This window comes from Rhinolophus hipposideros (genome assembly GCF_964194185.1).
Source record: "Rhinolophus hipposideros genome assembly, chromosome: X".
Lineage (NCBI taxonomy): Eukaryota > Metazoa > Chordata > Mammalia > Chiroptera > Rhinolophidae > Rhinolophus > Rhinolophus hipposideros.
In genome coordinates, this window is record NC_138046.1 from 17,284,941 (window position 1) to 17,304,856 (window position 19,916).

Genomic DNA, 19,916 nt, shown 5'->3' on the forward strand with positions numbered 1-19,916 from the left:
AATCTGTATATTCCTTTGGGTAATATGCCATTTTAACTATGTTGATTCTTCCAATCCATGAGCACGGAATGTTTCCATTTCTTTGTGTCTTCCTCAATTTCTTTCAAAAATGTCTTATAGTTTTCCACATATAAGTCCTTCACATCCTTGGCTAAGTTTATTCCTAGGTATTTTATTCTTTTTGCTGCAGTTGCAAAAGGAATTGTTTTTTCTATCTCTTTTTCTGAGATTTCATTGTTGGTATATAGGAAAGCAATGGACTTTTGTACGTTGATTTTGTAGCCAGCAACTTTACTGTACTCATTGATTGTTTCTAACAGCTTTTTGGTGGACTCTTTAGGGTTTTCTATATATACCATCATGTCATCTGCAAAGAGTGATAATTTAACTTCTTCATGCCCAATTTGGAAGCCTTTTATTTCTTTCTCTTGCCTAATGGCTCTGGCAAGGACTTCCAACACTATGTTGAAAAGCAGAGGTGATAGGGGCCAGCCCTGTCGTGTTCCTGAATGTAGAGCAAAGGGCTTCAGTTCTTCACCATTAATTATGAGATTTGCTGAGGGTTAGTCATATATGGACTTTATTGCATTAACGTATTTTCCTTCTACACCTAGTTTATGAAGTGTTTTAAACATAAATGGATGTTGTATCTTGTCAAATGCTTTTTCTGCGTCAATTGATATAATCGTATGATATTTGTCCTTTATTTTGTTTATGTGATGTATAACACTGATGGATTTGCGGATGTTGAACCATCCTTGTGCCCCAGGGATGAACCCCACTTGGTCGTGATGAATAATGTTTTTAATGCATTGTTGTATTCGATTTGCTAGAATTTTGTTTAGGAATTTTGCATCAGAATTCATCATAGATATTGGTTTGTAGTTTTCTTTTTTTGTGTTGTCCTTACCAGGGTTTGGTATCAGGGTAATGTTGGCCTCATAAAATAAGTTAGAGAGTACTGTCTCTTCTTCAATTTTTTGGAAGAGTTTGAGCAGGATTGGTATTAGATCCTCTTTGAAGGTTTGGTAGAATTCACTAGTGAAGGCATCTGGTCCCGGACTTTTGCTTTTGGGAAGGTTTTGGATGACTGATTCAATTTCGTTACTGGTGATCGGTCTGTTTAGATTTTCCAGTTCTTCATGATTCAGCCTTGGAAGGCTATATGTTTCAAATAACTTGTCCATTTCTTCTAGGTTATTGAATTTGGTGGCATATAGTCCTTCATAGTATTCTTGGATGATCCTTTGTATTTCTGTGGTGTCCGTGATAATTTCCCCTTTTTCATTTCTGATTTTGCTAATTAGTGTCTTCTCTCTTTTTATCTTAGTGAGTCTAGCCAAGGGTTTGTCAATTTTGTTCATCTTTTCAAAGAACCAGCTGTTTGTCACATTAATTTTGTCTATTGTCTTTTTGTTCTCTATTTCATTTAGTTCTGCTCTGATTTTTGTTATTTCCTTTCTTCTGCTGACCCTGCGTTTCACTTGTTCTTCTTTTTCCAATTCTTTTAGGTGTAACATGAAGTTATTTATTTGGGATTTTTCTTGTTTCTGAGATAGGCCTGTAATGATATAAATTTCCCTCTTAAAACTGCTTTTGCTGCATCCCAAAAATTTTGGTAGGATGTATTTTCATTGTCATTTGTTTCCATCTATCTTTTGATCTCTCCTCTGATTTCTTCTTTGACCCAGTCATTCTTTAAAAGTATGTTGTTTAATCTCCATGTATTTGTGTTTCTTCCTGCTTTCTTTTCACAGTTGATATCCAATTTCAAAGCCTTGTGATCAGAGAATATGCTGGGTATGATTTCAATCTTCTTAAATTTGCTGAGGCTGATTTTATGTCCCAATATATGGTCTATCCTTGAGAATGTTCCATGTACACTCGAAAAGAATGTATAGTCTGATGTTTTAGGATGAAGTGCTCTATAAATGTCAATTATGTCCATTTCATCTAACGTGTCATATAGGGCTGCTATTTCGTTATTTATCTTCTGTTTGGATGATGTATCCATAGCTGTCAATGACGTATTTAAGTCCCCTAGTATAACAGCGTTTTGGTCAATTTCTTTCTTTAGTTTTGTTAGTAGTTGCTTGGTATATTTTGGTGCTCCCTGATTGGGGGCATAAATATTGATGACTGTTGTGTCTTCTTGTTGTATAGTCCCTTTTACCATTATGAAATGTCCATCTTTGTCTCTTGTTACCTTTTCACCCTGAAGTCTGTTTCATCTGAAATCATTATGGCTACACCTGATTTTCTCTGGATACCATTTGCTTAGAGTGTCAATTTCCATCCTTTCACTATGAGTCTCTACTTGTCCTTGTAGCTGAGACGTGTCTCTTGGACACAGCATATGGTTGGGTTTACTTTTCTGATGAAATCTGCCACTCTGTGCCTTTTTATTGGTGAGTTCAGTCCATTTACATTTAGGGTGATTATTGATATGTGAGGATTTCCTGTCATTCTATGTTTAGTTTTCTGGTAAGGCTGTGCCTCCATTGTTTCTTTGCCTTTTTGTTGTTGTCTATTATTTCTGTGTGGTGGTATTCTATGATGTTTCCCTGTGTTTCTTCTTTTATTACAGTATATATTTCAGTTCCGGATTTTTTTGAGTGGTTAGCTTTAAGTTTATGTAAAAGAAAGTTTGATATTTAGAGTATTCCATTTTCTTCAGCACGCTTACTTTCTCCATTCCCATATTCCAGTTCAGGCCTTTACTCTCCCCCTTTTTATGTTTCAGTTGCCACAAATTGTCCTCGTTGTTGGTGGTCGAATAGCCTCCTTTAGTATTTCTTGTAGTGCAGGTCGTGTATTAGAAAAGTTCCTCAGCTTCTGTATGTCTGGAAAGGTCTTTATTCCTCCTTCATATCTAAAGGATATCTTTGCTGGATATATTATTCTTGGCTCATGATTTGTCTCTTTCAATAGTTTGAATATTTGGTTCCACTCCCTCCTGGCTTGTAGAGTTTCTGCTGAAAAATCTGACGATAATCTAATGGGCTTTCCTTTGTAGTTTACAGTCTTCTTTTCCCTGGCTGCCTTGAGGATTCTTTCTTTGTCATTGATTTTATATTTTTATTTTTATTTTTTTAAAACCAAAAGGTATTTATTTAATATATTCACCACAGGGGTTCAACCAGACACTTAATTTAAAAACACAAACAAAACAAATATGACACTACAGCTTTAGATACAGAGTCCTATACAGAAATTAAGGAAAGGACAGACCATCTCAGGAAAGAAATGAAAGACAGCACAATGAGAGAGATGCTGGACAGCCTGGGTCAGGGCTCTTGGCTGGAGACTTGCTTTGCGTAGGATTCTTGCAGGTACTTCTTAAAGGCTGTGGGGTTTTTCCAGAGCTGGGCAGCATGTGTGTTCAAAGGGCTATCGATGTTGGGTTCTCCTAGTAGGCTCTGGATGGAGAGCAGGATGGTCCTGACGTCATACAGGGCAGACCACTTGTGCTTCAGGATGTCCAGGCAGATGTTACCCTGTGTGTCCACATTGGGGTGATAGCAGGACGTGAGGAACTTCACCGTGGGCACGTTGTAAGGGTAGCCACTGGGGAACTCTAGGGAGAGCTTATATCTCAATGTGCCAGCTGCTCCATGGATGGTCCCCACCCACTTGAAAAGGTTATCTGATTCAGAGAACGCAGAAATTCCTTTGTCGCCAGACATCATGAGGGTCATCAGCTCCTGCTGTAACTTCTTGCCCAGGGAGCCTTGAGCGGCGCCTCCGCTGGGCTCGGATCCTTTACGGGCGGTGGCTACACTGGCAGCGGCCGGGTTGCGGTTCTGGGAGGCCATCCGGGCAGCACTGGTAGGGACACAGGAACTCGGGAGAACACGACTGTTAACTGCAGAGCTGCGGGCTCTTTGTCATTGATTTTAGACAGCTTCAATACAATGTGCCTTGGAGAAGGCCTGTTGGGATTGAGGTAATTAGGTGTTCTATTTGCTTCTTGTCCACAAGTTTGGGAAGTTCTCATCAACAATTTGTTTGAATATATTCTCTGTTGCCTTCTCTCTTTCTTCTCCTTCTGGTATGCCCATTATTCTCATAATGGTCTTTCTGATAGAGTCAGAAACTTCTTGTAGAGTTCTTTCATTTGTGTTAAGTCTCAAGTCTCTTTCTTCTTCCATGTCTGTAATTTCCAGGTTTCTATCTTCGATGCCACTGATTCTTTCCTCCATCTGGTCAACTCTACTACCTAAGCTGGTTATTTTATTCTTAATTTCTTCTATTGAGTTCTTAATCTCCAGAAATTCCATTTGGTTCTTTTTTAAAATTTCAATCTCTTTCGTAAAATGCTCATGTTGTTCTTTGATTGCGTTTCTCAGTTCATTAAATTTACTTTCTGTGTTTTCTTGGATATCGTTGCGGTTTTTCAGAACTGCAATTTTGAATTCTCTGCCATTTAAGTCACATATTTCCATATCTTTAAGTTCCTTTTCTGAAGACTTTTCACTTTCTTTCTGAGCTGTCTTGTTGCCTTGGTTATTCATGGCAATTACTGACTTATTGTTTCTCTTCCTAGACATCTACAGGAGTGGCTTCTGCAACAGGCTGATAGGAAGAGGTCTTTCTTTTGTTTTCCAATAATTGTTGGTAGAATGTTGTATTTTCTCTCCGACTGCAGCCTTTTTTTCCCTCTCTCACACAGTAGTCCTATGTTTTCACTGCCCAACTCCAGCTTCTCCCACAATGGGGGGATTCCCTGGGAGACGGGCTTCTCCTATGTTAACAGTTGGCCTGGGTCATAGGGCACCACGTCCCTGTGGGGATGTGGAGAGCTTTTGAAGTTCCAAAGCTCTTTCTCCACCAGATTCAAGCCCCTGTGTTTCACCAGTTCTGTTTACTCCTGCAGGGATCCGCCCAGATTGGTGGGGCCAGGGGCGGGGTGAGTTGTGAAAGGTGGCCCAGAGGAATGGCGGCGACCACAACCACAGCCGATCCCGCTTCCACAGCTCCCTCCCTTTTGCCGGAACTAGTTGGGCTGCAAATCTGTGACTGCAGTCCAAAGTTCTCAGAACAGCAAATATTCTGTTTTTTGGATCTGACACTGCTACTATTAGGCTTCTAGCACCGGGCTGGTGGGGGCAGGGAGAGCTCTGGGAGGGTAGGGAGGGGATGGCTAGTCTCAGTGCCTAAGGCTTCCGTTCTCTGCTCGGCAGTGAAGGCTTAAACCACCGTTTTCAGCCTTCTTCCCTCAGTCTTTTCTCCGAGGTCTCTCCGTGAGCATTGGGTACAGCCGCGTTATATGCTGCCCCTCAGCCCTCTGGGCCATAAGGGGAGCCCTAGCAGTCCAAGTTCTTCCCTATTCCGCAGCTGCGGAAGTTCCAGGATGCAGCGAGCTCAGAGCACTGAGCCAGGTCTGGTCTGCGTCCTACGCCCGTGCGGCTCCGTCTCCGCACTTCTCCCTTCCCTCCTCCCCCGCTCACGCAATTCTCCCACCTTTAGGTGAATTCAGTAGTGGTCTGTAAGTCTTGCCCGTCTGCTGTGCAGGGAGTCTTTGTGGATTTATTGTTGTTCGATTAGTTGTAAATTCCAGGGGAGATTTACAGAGGCTCACCTCACATCGCCATTTTGATGACGTCCTTAGGATACAAAATTAATATTCAGAAATCAGTTGCAGCCGTCGCTCTCTAACGCCAGCGCCGCCTCTAACTCGCCGAGCTCCAGCCGAAGGAGAAGGGGGGTAAGTAAGGAGGTCTCTATACCATGGCTCGTACAAAGCAGACTGCCCGCAAATCTACCGGTGGTAAAGCACCCAGGAAGCAACTGGCTACAAAAGCCGCTCGCTAGAGTGCGCCCTCTACTGGAGGGGTGAAGAAACCTCATCGTTACAGGCCTGGTACCCTGGCACTCCGTGAAATTAGACGTTATGAGAAGTCCACTGAACTTCTGATTCGCAAACTTCCCTTCCAGCGTCTGGTGCGAGAAATTGCTCAGGACTTCAAAACAGATCTGCATTTTCAGAGTGCAGCTATTGGTGCTTTGCAGGAGGCAAGTGAGGCCTATCTGGTTGGCCTTTTTGAAGATACCAACCTGTGTGCTATCCATGCCAAACGTGTAACAATTATGCCAAAAGACATCCAGCTAGCACGCCGCATACGTGGAGAACGTGCTTAAGAATCCACTATGATGGGAAACATTTCATTCTTTAAAAAAAAAAAAATTCTCTTCTTCCTGTTATTGGTAGTTCTGAATGTCAGTTATTTTTTTTTCCATGGAGTCAAAAAGTACCTAAGTATATGATTGCAAGTGGGAAAATAGGGGACAGAAATCAGGTATTGGCAGTTTTCCATTTTCATTTGTGTGTGAATTTTTAATATAAATGCGGGGACAAAGCATTAATGCAAGGCAAAAGTTTCAGTGAACAAGTTTCAGCAGTTCAACTTTATAACAATTATAAGTAAACCTGTTAAATTTTTCTGGACAATGCCAGCATTTGGATTTTTTTAAAACAAGTAAATTTCTTATTGATGGCAACTAAATGGTGTTTGTAGCATTTTTATCATACAGTAGATTCCATCCATTCACTATACTTTTCTAACTGAGTTGTCCTGCATGCAAGTACATGTTTTTAATGTTGTCTGTCTTCTGTACTGTTCCTGTAAGTTTGCTATTAAAATACATTAAACTTAAAAAAAAATTTAATCAGTTGCATTTTTACACACCAATAATGAATTACCAGAAAGAGAAGTTAAGAAAACAATCCTGTTTACAATTACATCAAAAAAATAAAATACATAGGAAGAAATGTAACCAATGAGATAAACCGACCTATACTAGGAAAACAATAAAACACTAAATAACGAAATTAAAGAGGGTGGCAGGTTAGCTCAGTTGGTTTGAGCATGGTCCTCATAACACCAAAGTAGCCAGTTCGATTTCCATATGGCCCAGTGATCTGCACCCTCCGCAACTAGAATGAAGTCAATCAGCTTCCGCTCCAGGTTGGCCAGATGGCTCAGTTGGTTGGAGTGCAGGCTCTCAACCACAAGGTTGCCGGTTCGACTCCCACAAAGGATGGTAGGCTATTCCCCCTGCAACTAGCAATGGCAACTGGACCTGGATCTGAGCTGCGCCCTCCACAACTAAGACTGAAAGGACACTAACTTGATTTGGAAAAAAATCTTTGAAGTAGACACTGTTCCCCAATAAACTCCTGTTTCCCTTCCCCAATAAAATCTTTTAAAAAAAAAAAGGAAGAAAGAAAAGAAATTAAAGAAGATCCAAATAAATGAAAGCATACGCCATGCTCATGGATAGGAAGAATTCACATCATTAAAGTGTCCACACTACTCAAAACGATCTATAGATTCAATGCAAACCCTACCAAAATGTCACTGGCATTTTTCACAGAACTAGAACAAATAATCTTAAAATTTATATAGAACCATGAAAGACCCTGAATAGCCACGGCAACCTTGAGAAAGAAGAATAAAATTAAAGGTAGCACACTACCTGATATCAAACTATACTATAAGACTATTGCAATCACAACAGTCTGATACTGAAATAAAAGCAGACACATACATCAATGAACAGAATATACAAGCCAGAAATAACCCTATGCCTATATGGTCATTTAACATACACCAAAGGAGGCAAAAATATACAGTGGGGAAGAGACAGTGCATTCAGCAAATGGTGTTGTGCAAACTGGACAGACACATGAAAAAAAATGAAACCAAACCACCTTGTTACACCATCTACAAGGATAACCTCAAAATGGATTAAAGACTTACCATATTTGGCCATGTATAATGTGCACTTTTTTTGGCCAAATTCGCAAAGCAAAAACAAAGATGTATATTATACATGGGTAGTACTAATGCTGTATCTATATAAATGTTTTTAATTCTTTTAATTACGCTTCTGAGTAAAAGTGTGACTCAAGAAATAAATAACAATATCCATATACAAAATAATACCCTGGAATACGATAATCAGTTTTGTTGAGCTTACAACAAATTTGCAACAACGAAGAGTTCTTGGCCTTCTACGATGCATAAATAGCATATGTGGTTACCGGTACATAAAATTTCTTATACCTTGTATCTGTTCTTCTGTTTTGTAATTATTTGTTACATAAAATTTCTTGTACCATAATTTGTTAAAAATAAGTGCTAAAATTCTTTTAATACAAAAAACAAGTACCTCAATGTAAACAAATAAAGTTTTCCTCTAAAAAATTAAAACAAAAGATTTTTTTCCCTGACAATTAGGGCCAAAAATGTGGGTGCACATTATACACGGTAAAAAATGACCCCCCCCCAATCAGAAAAATGCTAGAAGAAAACATAGGTATAAAACTCTGCAACATTGCTCTTAGTAATATTTCTTCTGATTAACCTACTCGGGCAAGGGAAACAAAGAAAAAAATAAACAAATGGGACTATATCAAACTAAAGTTTTTCACAGCGAAGAGAACCATCAACAAAACAAAGACAGCCTACCAAGTGGCAGAAAATTTTGCCAATGATACAACCAATAAGGAGGTGATATCCAAAATTGATAAAGAAAGACCTCATACAACTCAACACCGAAAAAAAAACACAACCCAATTTAAAAAATAGGCAAAATACCAGAATAAACATTTCTCCAAAGAAGACATACAGATGGCCAACGGACATATGAAAAGATGCTCAACGTCACTAATCATCAGAGAAATGCAAATTAAAACCACAAGGTATCACCTCACACCGGTCAGAATGGTCATCGTCAATAAATCAACCAACAAGTACTGGTGAACATGTGGAGAGAAAGGAACCCTCGTGCACTGTTGGTGGGATTGCAAATTGGTGCAGCCACTATGGATAATGTTTTGCATGTTCCTCAAAAAACTAAAAACAGAAACTAATATAGCTGAAAATAATTTTTTTATTTAAAAACAGAACTATCTTATGACCCAGCAATTTCACTTCTGGGTATTTATCTGAAAAAATCCAAAACAACAACTAAAATAGGTATAGGCACCCTTATGTTCACTACCACACTATTTACAATAGTCAAGAGGTGGAGGCAACCTAAGTGTCCATCAATAGATGACTGGATTAAGAATAAGTGGTACATATATACAATGGAATATTACTCTGCCATAAAAAAGAATGAAGTCTTACCATTTGCGACAACAAGGATGGACCTAGAGGGTATTACGCTAAGTGAAACAAGTCACCCACAGAAAGACAAATACCATATGATTTCACTTGTGTGTGGACACTACACAACAAAATAAATGAACAAACAGAACAGAAACAGACTCCTAGATACAGAGAACAAACTGATAGTTACTAGATGGGTACTAGACTAACCGGGGGTATCACTTCATAAACTACATAAATGTCTAACCACTGTCCTGTCCCCCTGAAACTAATATAAAACAATATTGAATGTCAATTGTAATTGAAAAATTAAAAAGTCTCCTTTATTACTATGTGTTTATGTTTCCTTATATCTCCTCTACTTTTTGTTCTATAAAGGTAGATACTAAATTTGATGGGCAGCCACTCACTTTCTTTTCTTCAGCTCTCCTGGTGCCTTTTCTGTTCCCCACACTCAAATACCTTCCAGTCCCTGATTTCTGATTTTAATGTCAAAGATATTACCTACTGGCCTTCTTTGCTGACTCTCTAAAGATAGACACCACATCCAACAGTAATAGCTAATGTTTCTTGACCACTTATTATAGGGTAGGTACTGTGCTAAGTGCTACACATGCACTATTTAATTTAATCTTCACTGCATTCAGAAGCTCCTATTATTATTCCCATTTTAAAGATGAGAAAACTAAAGTATAGAATCATTAACTTGCCCAAAGGGTCACCAAGCTGGTAAATGGTGGATCCAGGATTTTTACCCAGTTTTCCTCCAGACCTATGCTCTGTGATGTATGTAAATACACGCACAAGGAACTCAAAGAACACACACCAGGCTGTTTGAAAGCCATTACCTTGGGACAGCAGAATGGGATTGAGGAGAGAAAGTGGTTAAAGATGTCAGTTATGCTTTACACTGTAAATGTTTACATATGACTCCATTTTCAGTTTTTCTTTCATCTGGGCTTCGACTCTTTATTTTTGACATTCAATATTATTTTACATTATTTTCAGGTATACAACAGAGTGGTTAGACATTTATCTGCTTTAGGCAGTGATTCCCCCCATAAGTCTAGTACCCACCCGAGACACGTGTACTCCAATGTTCATTGCAGCTTTGTTTACGGTGGCCAAGACATGGAAACAACCAAAATGTCCTTCGATAGACGAATGGATAAAGAAGTTGTGGTATATATACACAATGGAATACTATTCGGCGTTAAGGAAAGATGATATAGGAACATTTGTGACAACATGGATGGATCTTGAGAGTATAATGCTAAGCGAAATAAGTCAGACAGAAAAAGCCAGAGAACCCTATGATTTCACTGTTATGTGGTATATAAACCAAAAACAAGACAAACAAATGAGAAAAAAAAACTCATAGACACAGACAATAGTTTAGTGGTTACCAGAGGGTAAGGGGGGTGGGGGGAGGGAGATGAGGGTAAGGGGGATCAAATATATGGTGATGGAAGGAGAACTGACTCTGGGTGGTGAACACACAATGGGATTTATAGTTGATGTAATACAGAATTGTACACCTGAAATTATGTAATTTCATTAACAATTGTCACGCCAATAAATAAATTTAAATTTAAAAAAAAAAGTCTAGTACCCACCCAGCACCACACATAGTTGTTGCAACATTGACTATATTACCTATGCTCTATTTTACATACACATGACTATTCTGAAACTACCAATCTGTATTTCTTAATCCCTTCACCGTTTTCACCCAGCTCCCCAATTCCACTCTCCTCTGGCAACCATCAGTTTGTTCTCTTTTAAAGGAAATCACTTGGGTATTAGTTGTGCAATTTTTTTCAAGGTTTTATTGTGGTAAAATATATACAACATAAAATTTTAACTCCTTTTGAGTAGACAATTCACTGGTATTAAATAAATAGACAGTGTTGTTCAACTATCACCACTACAGAAACCATCATCCATCTACAGAAATTTTCTATCATCTCAAACTGAAGCTATGTACCCGTTAAACAATAACTTTCCATTCTCCACCCTGCCCAGCTCCTGATAACCACCATTCTACTTTCTGTCTCTATGAATCAGACTACTCTAGGTACCTCACAGAAGTACAATCATACGCTATTTGGCCTTTCGTGAGTGGCTTATTTGTCCGCAAGGTTCAGCATAATGTCCTCCAGGTTCATCCATAACATCCTCTGGGCTCATCCACTTTGGAGCTTTTCTCATAACTCAATTCCTTTTTAAGGGTGAATAATATTCCGTTGTATGGCTATACCACAATCCGTTCATCTATTCATCTTTCAGTGGATATTTCGATTGTTCCTACCATTTGGCTATTATGAAGCATGCTGCTGTGAACATGGGTGTACACACAGTTGTGTAGTTTTTAAAACCCTGAAAAACAGTACTTACAGAATGATCCCATTTACCGTGTTTCCCCGAAAATAAGACCTAGCCGGACCATCAACTCTAATGCATCTTTTGGAGCAAAAATATAAGGCTCGGTCTTATTTTATTGAAATATAAGACCCCGTATAATAACAATATATTATAACATAATATATAATATAACATATCATATCATAAATATATTACCGGGTCTTATTTTCTTATAATATAAGACCCGGTCTTAGCTCACATAAGACCGGGTCTCATATTAACTTTCGCTCCAAAAGATGCATTAGAGCTGATTGTCCGGCTAGGTCTCATTTTCGGGGAAACAGGGAAACTTTACTCTGTGTGTGTGTGTGTGTGTGAGTGCGCGCGCGCGTGTGCATCACATATATCATATGTATGTAAATGTGTAGAAAATGATCTTAGAAGCACATGAAACTTTTGAGTCATTATCATTAGAATGGGAAAGTAGTCTGGTAGTGAAGGAAAAGACTCTATCACTTTTTATTCTGTATATTTCTGTATTTTGGAGTTTCGCGCAATGGGGCTAGATTAATATAACCCTTAAAAAATTCTGAAATGAAATTAAAAATAAAGACGAAGACTTCAGGCATCATAGCAGGCCATCAGCAAGAAATATTTAGAGAAATTTTCAACAGGTGAGAAGAACTGAAGGCATAAAGGAAAGTGGAAATATCTCTGTGTGGTTTGAAATTTTTATAGGGTATATAAATAAATATGTATACATATATTTATATATTTCTTTAATTTAAAAAATATAAGGGGGAAAAAATCCGCTTGAGTTGAAACTGCACTGTTGATTGAGGCCCAGCGGAGGGCAGTAGAAAGCCATGACGAGACAACCCCAGAAGGTGATTCCTTGGTCTCATCTGAAAAAAAGCCTGATTCCAACTTGCCATGTGGGTATTTCTGATTCCACTGGCAACGGTGCTGGCCAAACTTTGGGAGCAAGACAATCAGATAAAAGTGTGGGGCTATCAGAAAAGTGGCGAGGGTTCAACTCTGGAGAGCCAAGAAGAGACAGCAGGAAGAGGCATTCTTCACACAGAATCATCCAACAGCAGCCCAGGAGCGGGGTCCTGAGGCCGATGTCCTAGAGACATTTTTAGGGGTCTTGGGGACCACAAAGCCCTGTTATCTTTTAATTTGGGAATACTGGGGAACAGTGTGTTTTTGCAGGACCCATCAGCTCCAAGTCAACTCACTGTTTTCAATCTAGTTGTGGAGGGCGCAGCTCACTGGCCCATGTGGGAATCGAACCGGCGATATTGGTGTTATGAGCACTGCACGCCAACCACTGAGCGAACTGGCCACCCCACACAGTCCTGTTTAGAAGCAGGGGATGAATCCCTGGACCTTGCTCTTCTGCTTTCTAAAGTGGACAAGAATAAGGATGGTCCTGCAGGACAAACATGCAGAGCCAGGATTAGAGGGCAAGTACAGGGTCAGATTCTGTCTTTCTTTAAAATATTTGATATTTTGTGCATCGAGGATTTTTTGCATTAATTTTGATTTTTTAAATATTGCATTAAAATATGACATATATTGATTACTAAAACATTATTTATACTGACTACACTTAAATTCTGTGCCAGAGGCAAGTGCCTCACTGGGCCTCAGCCTAGTTCTGGCAATAATAAAAACAATAACAACATCCGAAGCAAGAAATTAGATTTTAAAGTACATCTATTATGCACAATTTTAATCAAAATCCTACTCCAGGACGTCCGGATGGCTCAGTTGATTAGAACGCCAACTCTGAACAACAGGGTTGCCGGTTCGATCCCCACATGGGCCAGTGAGCTGCGCCCTCCACAACTAGGTTGAAGAAAACGAGCTGCCGCTGAGCTGCGGGAGAGGCGGCCCGATGGCTCAGTTGCTTAGAGCATGAGCTCTCAACAACAAGGTTACCGGTTCAACTCCCCCATGGGATGGTGGGCTGCGCCCCCTGCAACTAAGATTGAAAACAGTGACTGGACTTGGAGCTGAGCTGCGCCTTCCACAACTAGATTGAAGAACAATGACCTGGAGCGGATGGAATCTGGAGAAACACTTTGGTTCCCAATAGTCCCCAATAAAGTAAAAGAAAAGAAAATAAAATCTTACTACAGAATTTCTGAGTGAAATGAATTCTAGCATGCCAGTCATGTGAACCTATATATAAAATCATATAAGCCTATGATAAAGAAAATAAAGTAGTTTCTGTATCCACTGTGACTAAGAAGTTAATGTTCATATTGATTTGGAAGCTATTTCTGAAATACTGGCTTTAAGATATTGTCGATCAACTATCAGTCAGTAGAGAAAAACCGATTTTAAAGAGTTGACAGACATATTCTTTCACTTTATAAGCATCACCGAAATTAAGATCATTTTATTCAAAAAGGAATAATATTTTCCTGTTTTAGGGTTTTTTTTTCCTGCCTTTATTGAGATACAACTGATATACAACATTGTGTAAAAATAACATGTTCTGATCTTCATAATGTTAAAAAGTATTTAGGGAGCAGGATTACTTAAGAGTTTCAGGGTAAAAGCGAGTTGCATTTTCTAAACAATATTTAATTTTGTTCAATTGCAATGGTCCCCAAAAGACAATTTCAAAGACTGCTACCCTTATAGGCCATGTTCTTTCATCTCCTTTCAATTCATTTTAGAGATGAGGAAATAAGCCTTAAAGAAAGGCCTTTAGCACACAACCCCTGTGTAAGGGTTACCCTGCCTACCCAACCCAGCTTTATTTCCAGTTATCCCCTCCCCACATTATTCATTTGGCCATACGGAAATGAAGTTCCCTCAACCACGCTTTGCAAATACTGATTTCTCTGTCTGCAACACAATGTCCTTTCCTTCCTTTTGGGGTTCAAGGAATTTCTACTCTCATTTAAAGAGAAAACCACATTAAAAACTGTCCCTCAGCTCAAGGGTCATCTCCTATAGGAGTCTCAACTCTGAGCGCATACATACTCCATTTGTGTGCTCCTGTAACATTACATACCCACACTGCATAGGGATTGATTATTTTACATGTCTTTCTCTCCAATTAGATTGCAAACTCTTGAAGGCAGGAGCTATGTCTATTTGAATGCTCAGTGCCTAGTGCAAACATTCCTGCCACATAACTGACACTCGACAATTTTTTTGTTAAGTGAATGAATCATCCTTGCTGCCTCTCCCCCCATCATGCCTCATTGCCTTCCCATCATCAACTTCTACCCACCATCAAAATATTTCTCAAAGTCATTGAATTTTGTCCATGTTCACCCCCACCACTCTGCTTCAATCTACTGACCTCTGTCATCTGGAGCACTCTAACAGTCTCCTAATTGTCTTACTACTTTCTTCCCCAAGTGGCACTCCAACCTATTCCCTATAAAACAATCAGAGTGGTTTTTCTAAAATGCAGTTCATATCGTGTCCCTCGCTAGCCAAAAACTCTTCAGTGGTACCCCATTTTTCTTAGAATAAAATCTAATACACTTAGCTTGACCTACACAGGAACTCATGCTTCCCCATGGTGAGATTATGACACAACATAATGATGTCATAAAGCCCTAGGCCAGGCTGAACCCACTCAAATACAGCAGTTTTGTTGGTAGAAGACACATTTGAACAAAGCTCTGGACATGAATCATTTTATTTGTGTCCTCCTGTTCTTCACTTGGACAACTAGCTGTTTAAATACAAACCAAAGTGATGAGTCTCCTACTAAAGGTAAGAAGCTAACCTTTAAAAACCTAGAAATTATGATCTATAATATTATGTGTTCAAGCACTTAATTAAACAAGCTAGCTAGCTGTGTTTAAGAAATAGGCTGTTTCTTACATGTTACTATTAGTTGGTCTTTAACAATTTCTAGGACAATACCTCAGAGTTTATCTCCTGTGAAAAATTTGAGCAACATAAAGTATAAAGAGTACAGATATGCTGTCCCCTTCACTCCCCTTCCCCACCCAATCCACCAACCCCGTCCCCAACCAACCTAGATAATACTATGTGAATGAAATGTGAACTGTAATTGAAAACTTTTAAAAGGTGGAGGGGAAAGGTGAAGGAGAATAAGAGGTACAAATTTCCAGGTAAAAAACAAGTAAGTCATGGGGATATAATGTACAGCATAGGGAATATACTCAGTAAAATTCTGATAGCGTGGTACGGTGTCGTCATATGCTTGCTGGGCTTCTGGTGATCACTTCTCAGGTATGTAAGTGTTGAATATCTACCGTATACACCTTAAACTAATATAAAATTGTATGTAAGCTGTATTTCAATAAAAGTCTTTAAAAATACTATGTGAATGAATCTGGCATGATATCTAATACATAGTAGGGTTTTTTCTTTTCCCATCATACACATTTCCTTTTCCCATCCCTTTTCCCAGCACCACACACACACACACACACACACACACACACACACACACACCACTCAAGTGTATTCACACATGTAAGAAATACACACTTTCAAAAACTTAGGTAATGGGGTTAGAAAGCCATGATTCAGGGGTAACCTAGGTAATTCTACTGATTAGCAAGAGAGGTGTTCCAGACTTGGCTTCTAGACTGTGGCTGGGGACAGGGTAGAGGGAAGAAAATGACAGTGGAATACTTATGCTTAAGAAAGTCATTGATGAAGAGGTTTGATTTTGACCTATAGTGGCAAGCCACAATCAAATGGAAGAAAACTTGGTCACCTAACATTTTCTGGTGACACCATCTCTTTCACAGGACCTAAGAACCTTGAATCAATGGAGATCAAACTGGAGAAATTTAGAAGACGTATACTCATCGTCATAATTGGTATTATAATCATGGCTTTTGGCTTTGGGTGTTTTTGCTTTATACATTACAACTGCTCGAGCGAAGAAGCAGCAATGTAAGTTTTACACCTTTGAATTAAGTGTGTGAGTGTGTGTGTGTATCTGTATGTGTGTGTGAGTGTGTGTGTGTGTCTGTGTCTGTGTGTGTCTGTGTGCGTCTATGTGTGTGTGTCTGTTTGTGTACATATAGTGCCGGTTTCATTGTTGTTGTGGTTACTTAATGTTAATTTTAGACTTCTAAGGAGCTACCAACATCTTTTGGGTGAATACTTACACTTAAATAAAATTAGCTCTTAAATATTCTCACTACATTATCAACTTTAGCCAAAGCTGTCTTGTATTCAGGGTTCAGCTGAACCCCAGGCTATGAATTTCATTATAAATTGAGTCTAGGCGACTGGATTAAGAAACTGTGGTACACTTATACAATGGAGTAATACGCAGCCATAAAGAAAATGAAATCTGCAGCCATAAAGAAAAAAGAAATCTTATCATTTGCAACAACATGGATGGATCTAGAGAACATTAAGTGAAATAAGTCAGAAAGAGAAAGACAAGTACCATATGATCTCACTTATATGTGGAATCTAAAGAAAAGAATATGTGTATGAACTAATCAGAAACAGTTTTGGGGACACAAAAAACTGAGAGTTGTTAGATGGGTGGGGGGGAGGGGGTTGGAGATGGGGGAAAGGGTGAAGGGATTGGGGGGCTGCTGGTGACCACAGGATGGCCTCAGGGTTTTTTGAGAATTACTTTGGGGAACTTATCCAATAATGTTTGGGGATTTTGTTGGGTGTCCGATGGGCATGTGTCCTGTTTGGGAGACCACCTCAGGGATGCTGTGGATGCCTGGTCATGGCATTGTACACCAGAGGCTGGACATTAATGAATGACAACTATAATTTTATGTGTATAATGTGATGGCTCGTTGTGAGGTCAGGGTGGTGGTGGATGGGGGGAGGGGGGTTCACGGTGTGAGGGATGTAAAAATAAAAGAAAAAAAAATGTTGACAGACAGAGCAACTTCCAAAGGTAAAAAAAAAGAAAGAAAAAAAAAAGAAAATGAAATCTTACCGTTTGCAACAACATGGATGGACCCAGAGGACATTATGTTAAGTGAAGTAAGTCAGACAGAGAAAGACAAATACCATATGATCTCACTTATATGTGGAATCTAAAGAAAAGAAAAAATGAATGAACTAATCAGAAACAGTCTCAGAGACATAGACGAACAACTGGGGGTTGCTAGTTGGGAGGCGGGTGGGGATGAGGGGATTAGAGGGGATTAGAAATCACAATCGGTAACCACAAGATGGCCACGGGGTTACAAAAGTCAATTTGGGGAATGTAATCAATAATGTTGTAAAGATTTTGTAGGGTATCCGATGGACACGTGTCCCATTAGGGAGAGCACCTCAGGGATGGTGTAGATGCCTGATCACTGCACTGTACACCTGAAGCTGAAGCTGAACAATAATGAACGTCAACTACAATTTTGTGTGTATGTATAGTTATAAATTGAGTCTAGGATCGGGCTGATAGATTGAGTCTATCAGCCTGGCCCTGATATCGTGGTTCCCTAAAAAGTTCCCCATCCAAGGACTGATGAGTAAAATATACCAGTGCTCCCTTCCTTCACTTTTCAAAGAATATTGTGAATATAAACATGCATGAATAGATAACTTGATGCTGTTAATATAATAGGAAAACAATGACTTTGGTCTAAAGAGTTTATTTTTCTTGTGACAAGTCGTGACATTTGTGTATCAGTTCTGTATCAACTTGTGACATTTTTATAAAAAGTTTAACTTCTGGAATAAATGAAATTCTCTCAATGGTAGATTTGAAACGACTTTGTGTTTTTCCATATGTAGACTATGTAATCTATGTAATCTAGATTCCATATGTAATCTAATGTCACTGAAACGGTAAAATGCTCTTAAGATAATGAAAAACCCTGAATTCAACGTAAGTTCATGTCTGTCATGGCTTTTACCACACTCCAATTTCTCACTGTGTTCAGTTTTCCTACTGGAGCCCCAAAAGTCTAAACTGACACAGTAGTCTCTGGTTCCTGCTGATAGATAGCAATAATGCTCTTTTGTTTTAAATTGTCACACTCCAAATTTTCTGTATTTTCAGGGTCCCAAAAGAAGGTGTAGCGGCCAAGTCTTCCAGGTCATCCAAAATATCACTCAATGAATCCAAGACGGCCAGCCCATGCGTTTCAGAAAAACAATCCATGATATTAGACATAGAAAAGTTATCTAGACCCTCCAGTCCAGAAAAGTCATTCATACCATCCTATCCAGAAAATGTAATCAGGCCCCCGAGTCCAGAAGTGTCATCCGTACCACCTAACACAGAAAAGTTAATCAAGCCATCAAGTCAAGAAAAATTATCTAAGCCATCGAGCCCCAAAACTGTATTCAGTTCAGCCCACATAGAAAAGTCACAGACAACTTGCAGTCTAGATAAGTTACACGAGCTAGCTGGTTCCCGTAAGCTGGTCAGTCAGGGCAGTTGGTCCAATCCAAATATTGCAGTCAGGCAATCTTGCCCAGCCAGTCTACAATATCCAGTCCGAGGAACAAAGCCACCTTGTCCACCATGCCCACAAAATCAAATCTTGCTACTCAAGCCAACTGGTTTACCGAAATTTACTGAGTCCTCCGGACATCCTAATGCAAAAAGCTCCGTTAGCACAGGTGTGGCCGATACGTTACCTGGACCTCAATTAATCAAGCCTTGTCAGTACCACCAGGAACAATCCCTTGTTTCCATTAATACTTCCGAATCTTTGGCCAATGATATTTCTGAGCCCAAGAAGACAAATGATCAAAACCTACCTTTTCCTCATGAAGTGAAGCCTTTTCCCAAGTCCTTCCAGAACGTAGATTCCAGAGACCAGGCACTGTATGGCAACATGAGTGACAGTGATACGATGACATATGACAGTGATGATGACAGTGATGGGGAGATAACCATTATTTGCAACGTAAATCTCAGTGAAGTCATCCCTAAAGGGGCCCCAAATAATTAAGGGCTCAATAAAAATAAAAAAGCATCGACTGGACAGAAGAGAATTTGTACCAACTATTTTATCACCATTCTTTTACAGTGAAAATTCAATTGACAATCACTACGGTGATTAGTCCTGTCCATCTTGGAGGCAATTTATTTGAGAAATATTAATAAATGGATGACATAACAAATGATGTTGCTGTAATTATTATTGCAGAAGGCTCTTTTGATGTATGTTCATTAGATCTGGTCACTTGTACGGGAAGTATAAGCAAACACATACACAAATCCAGAATGGAATTGCAAAAAGGGTACCCTGGACTCCTCCTTCCCTTGGATGAGCTCTCAGTTAAAGTCCCAGCCCAATTTAGTTTTTGACGTGTACACAACACACAGTCTTCACAGTGTAAGATGGTCTTTCTATAGTGCCCAGTGCTTGGCAAAAGTAGATCTGTGTGCTTGGTTCTGGCTGGGTGGGGGAAACTCCTGATAGCTATTTATTTTTTTTAGGATTTTATTGGGGAAGTGTAACAGGATTTTATTGAGGAACA

General features: G+C 39.3%; 2 protein-coding genes and 1 pseudogene across 3 annotated transcripts; 2 read left to right on the forward strand and 1 right to left on the reverse strand.

The window, feature by feature from the left end:
• Positions 1–3,287: 3,287 nt before the first annotated feature.
• LOC308495265 (ubiquitin-conjugating enzyme E2 C-like) lies at positions 3,288–3,821 on the reverse strand (the record flags this gene model as incomplete). Its single annotated transcript, XM_081043184.1, has 1 exon — positions 3,288–3,821. Exon 1 carries the CDS (start codon positions 3,813–3,815, stop codon positions 3,288–3,290), a length of 528 nt encoding a protein of 175 aa, XP_080899310.1. The 5' UTR covers positions 3,816–3,821.
• A 1,909-nt stretch (positions 3,822–5,730) lies between these two features.
• On the forward strand, positions 5,731–6,143 carry LOC308494640 (histone H3.3A-like; annotated as a pseudogene). Its single transcript has one exon. The product of its transcript is annotated as a histone H3.3A-like (transcript).
• A 9,002-nt stretch (positions 6,144–15,145) lies between these two features.
• LOC308494970 (uncharacterized protein CXorf66-like) lies at positions 15,146–19,384 on the forward strand (the record flags this gene model as incomplete). The annotated part of the gene is made up of 3 exons (XM_081042990.1): positions 15,146–15,233; positions 16,247–16,394; positions 18,484–19,384. The coding sequence occupies 3 exons, from the start codon at positions 15,146–15,148 to the stop codon at positions 19,382–19,384; spliced, it is 1,137 nt and encodes a 378-aa protein (XP_080899116.1).
• Between the last annotated feature and the right edge of the window lie 532 nt (positions 19,385–19,916).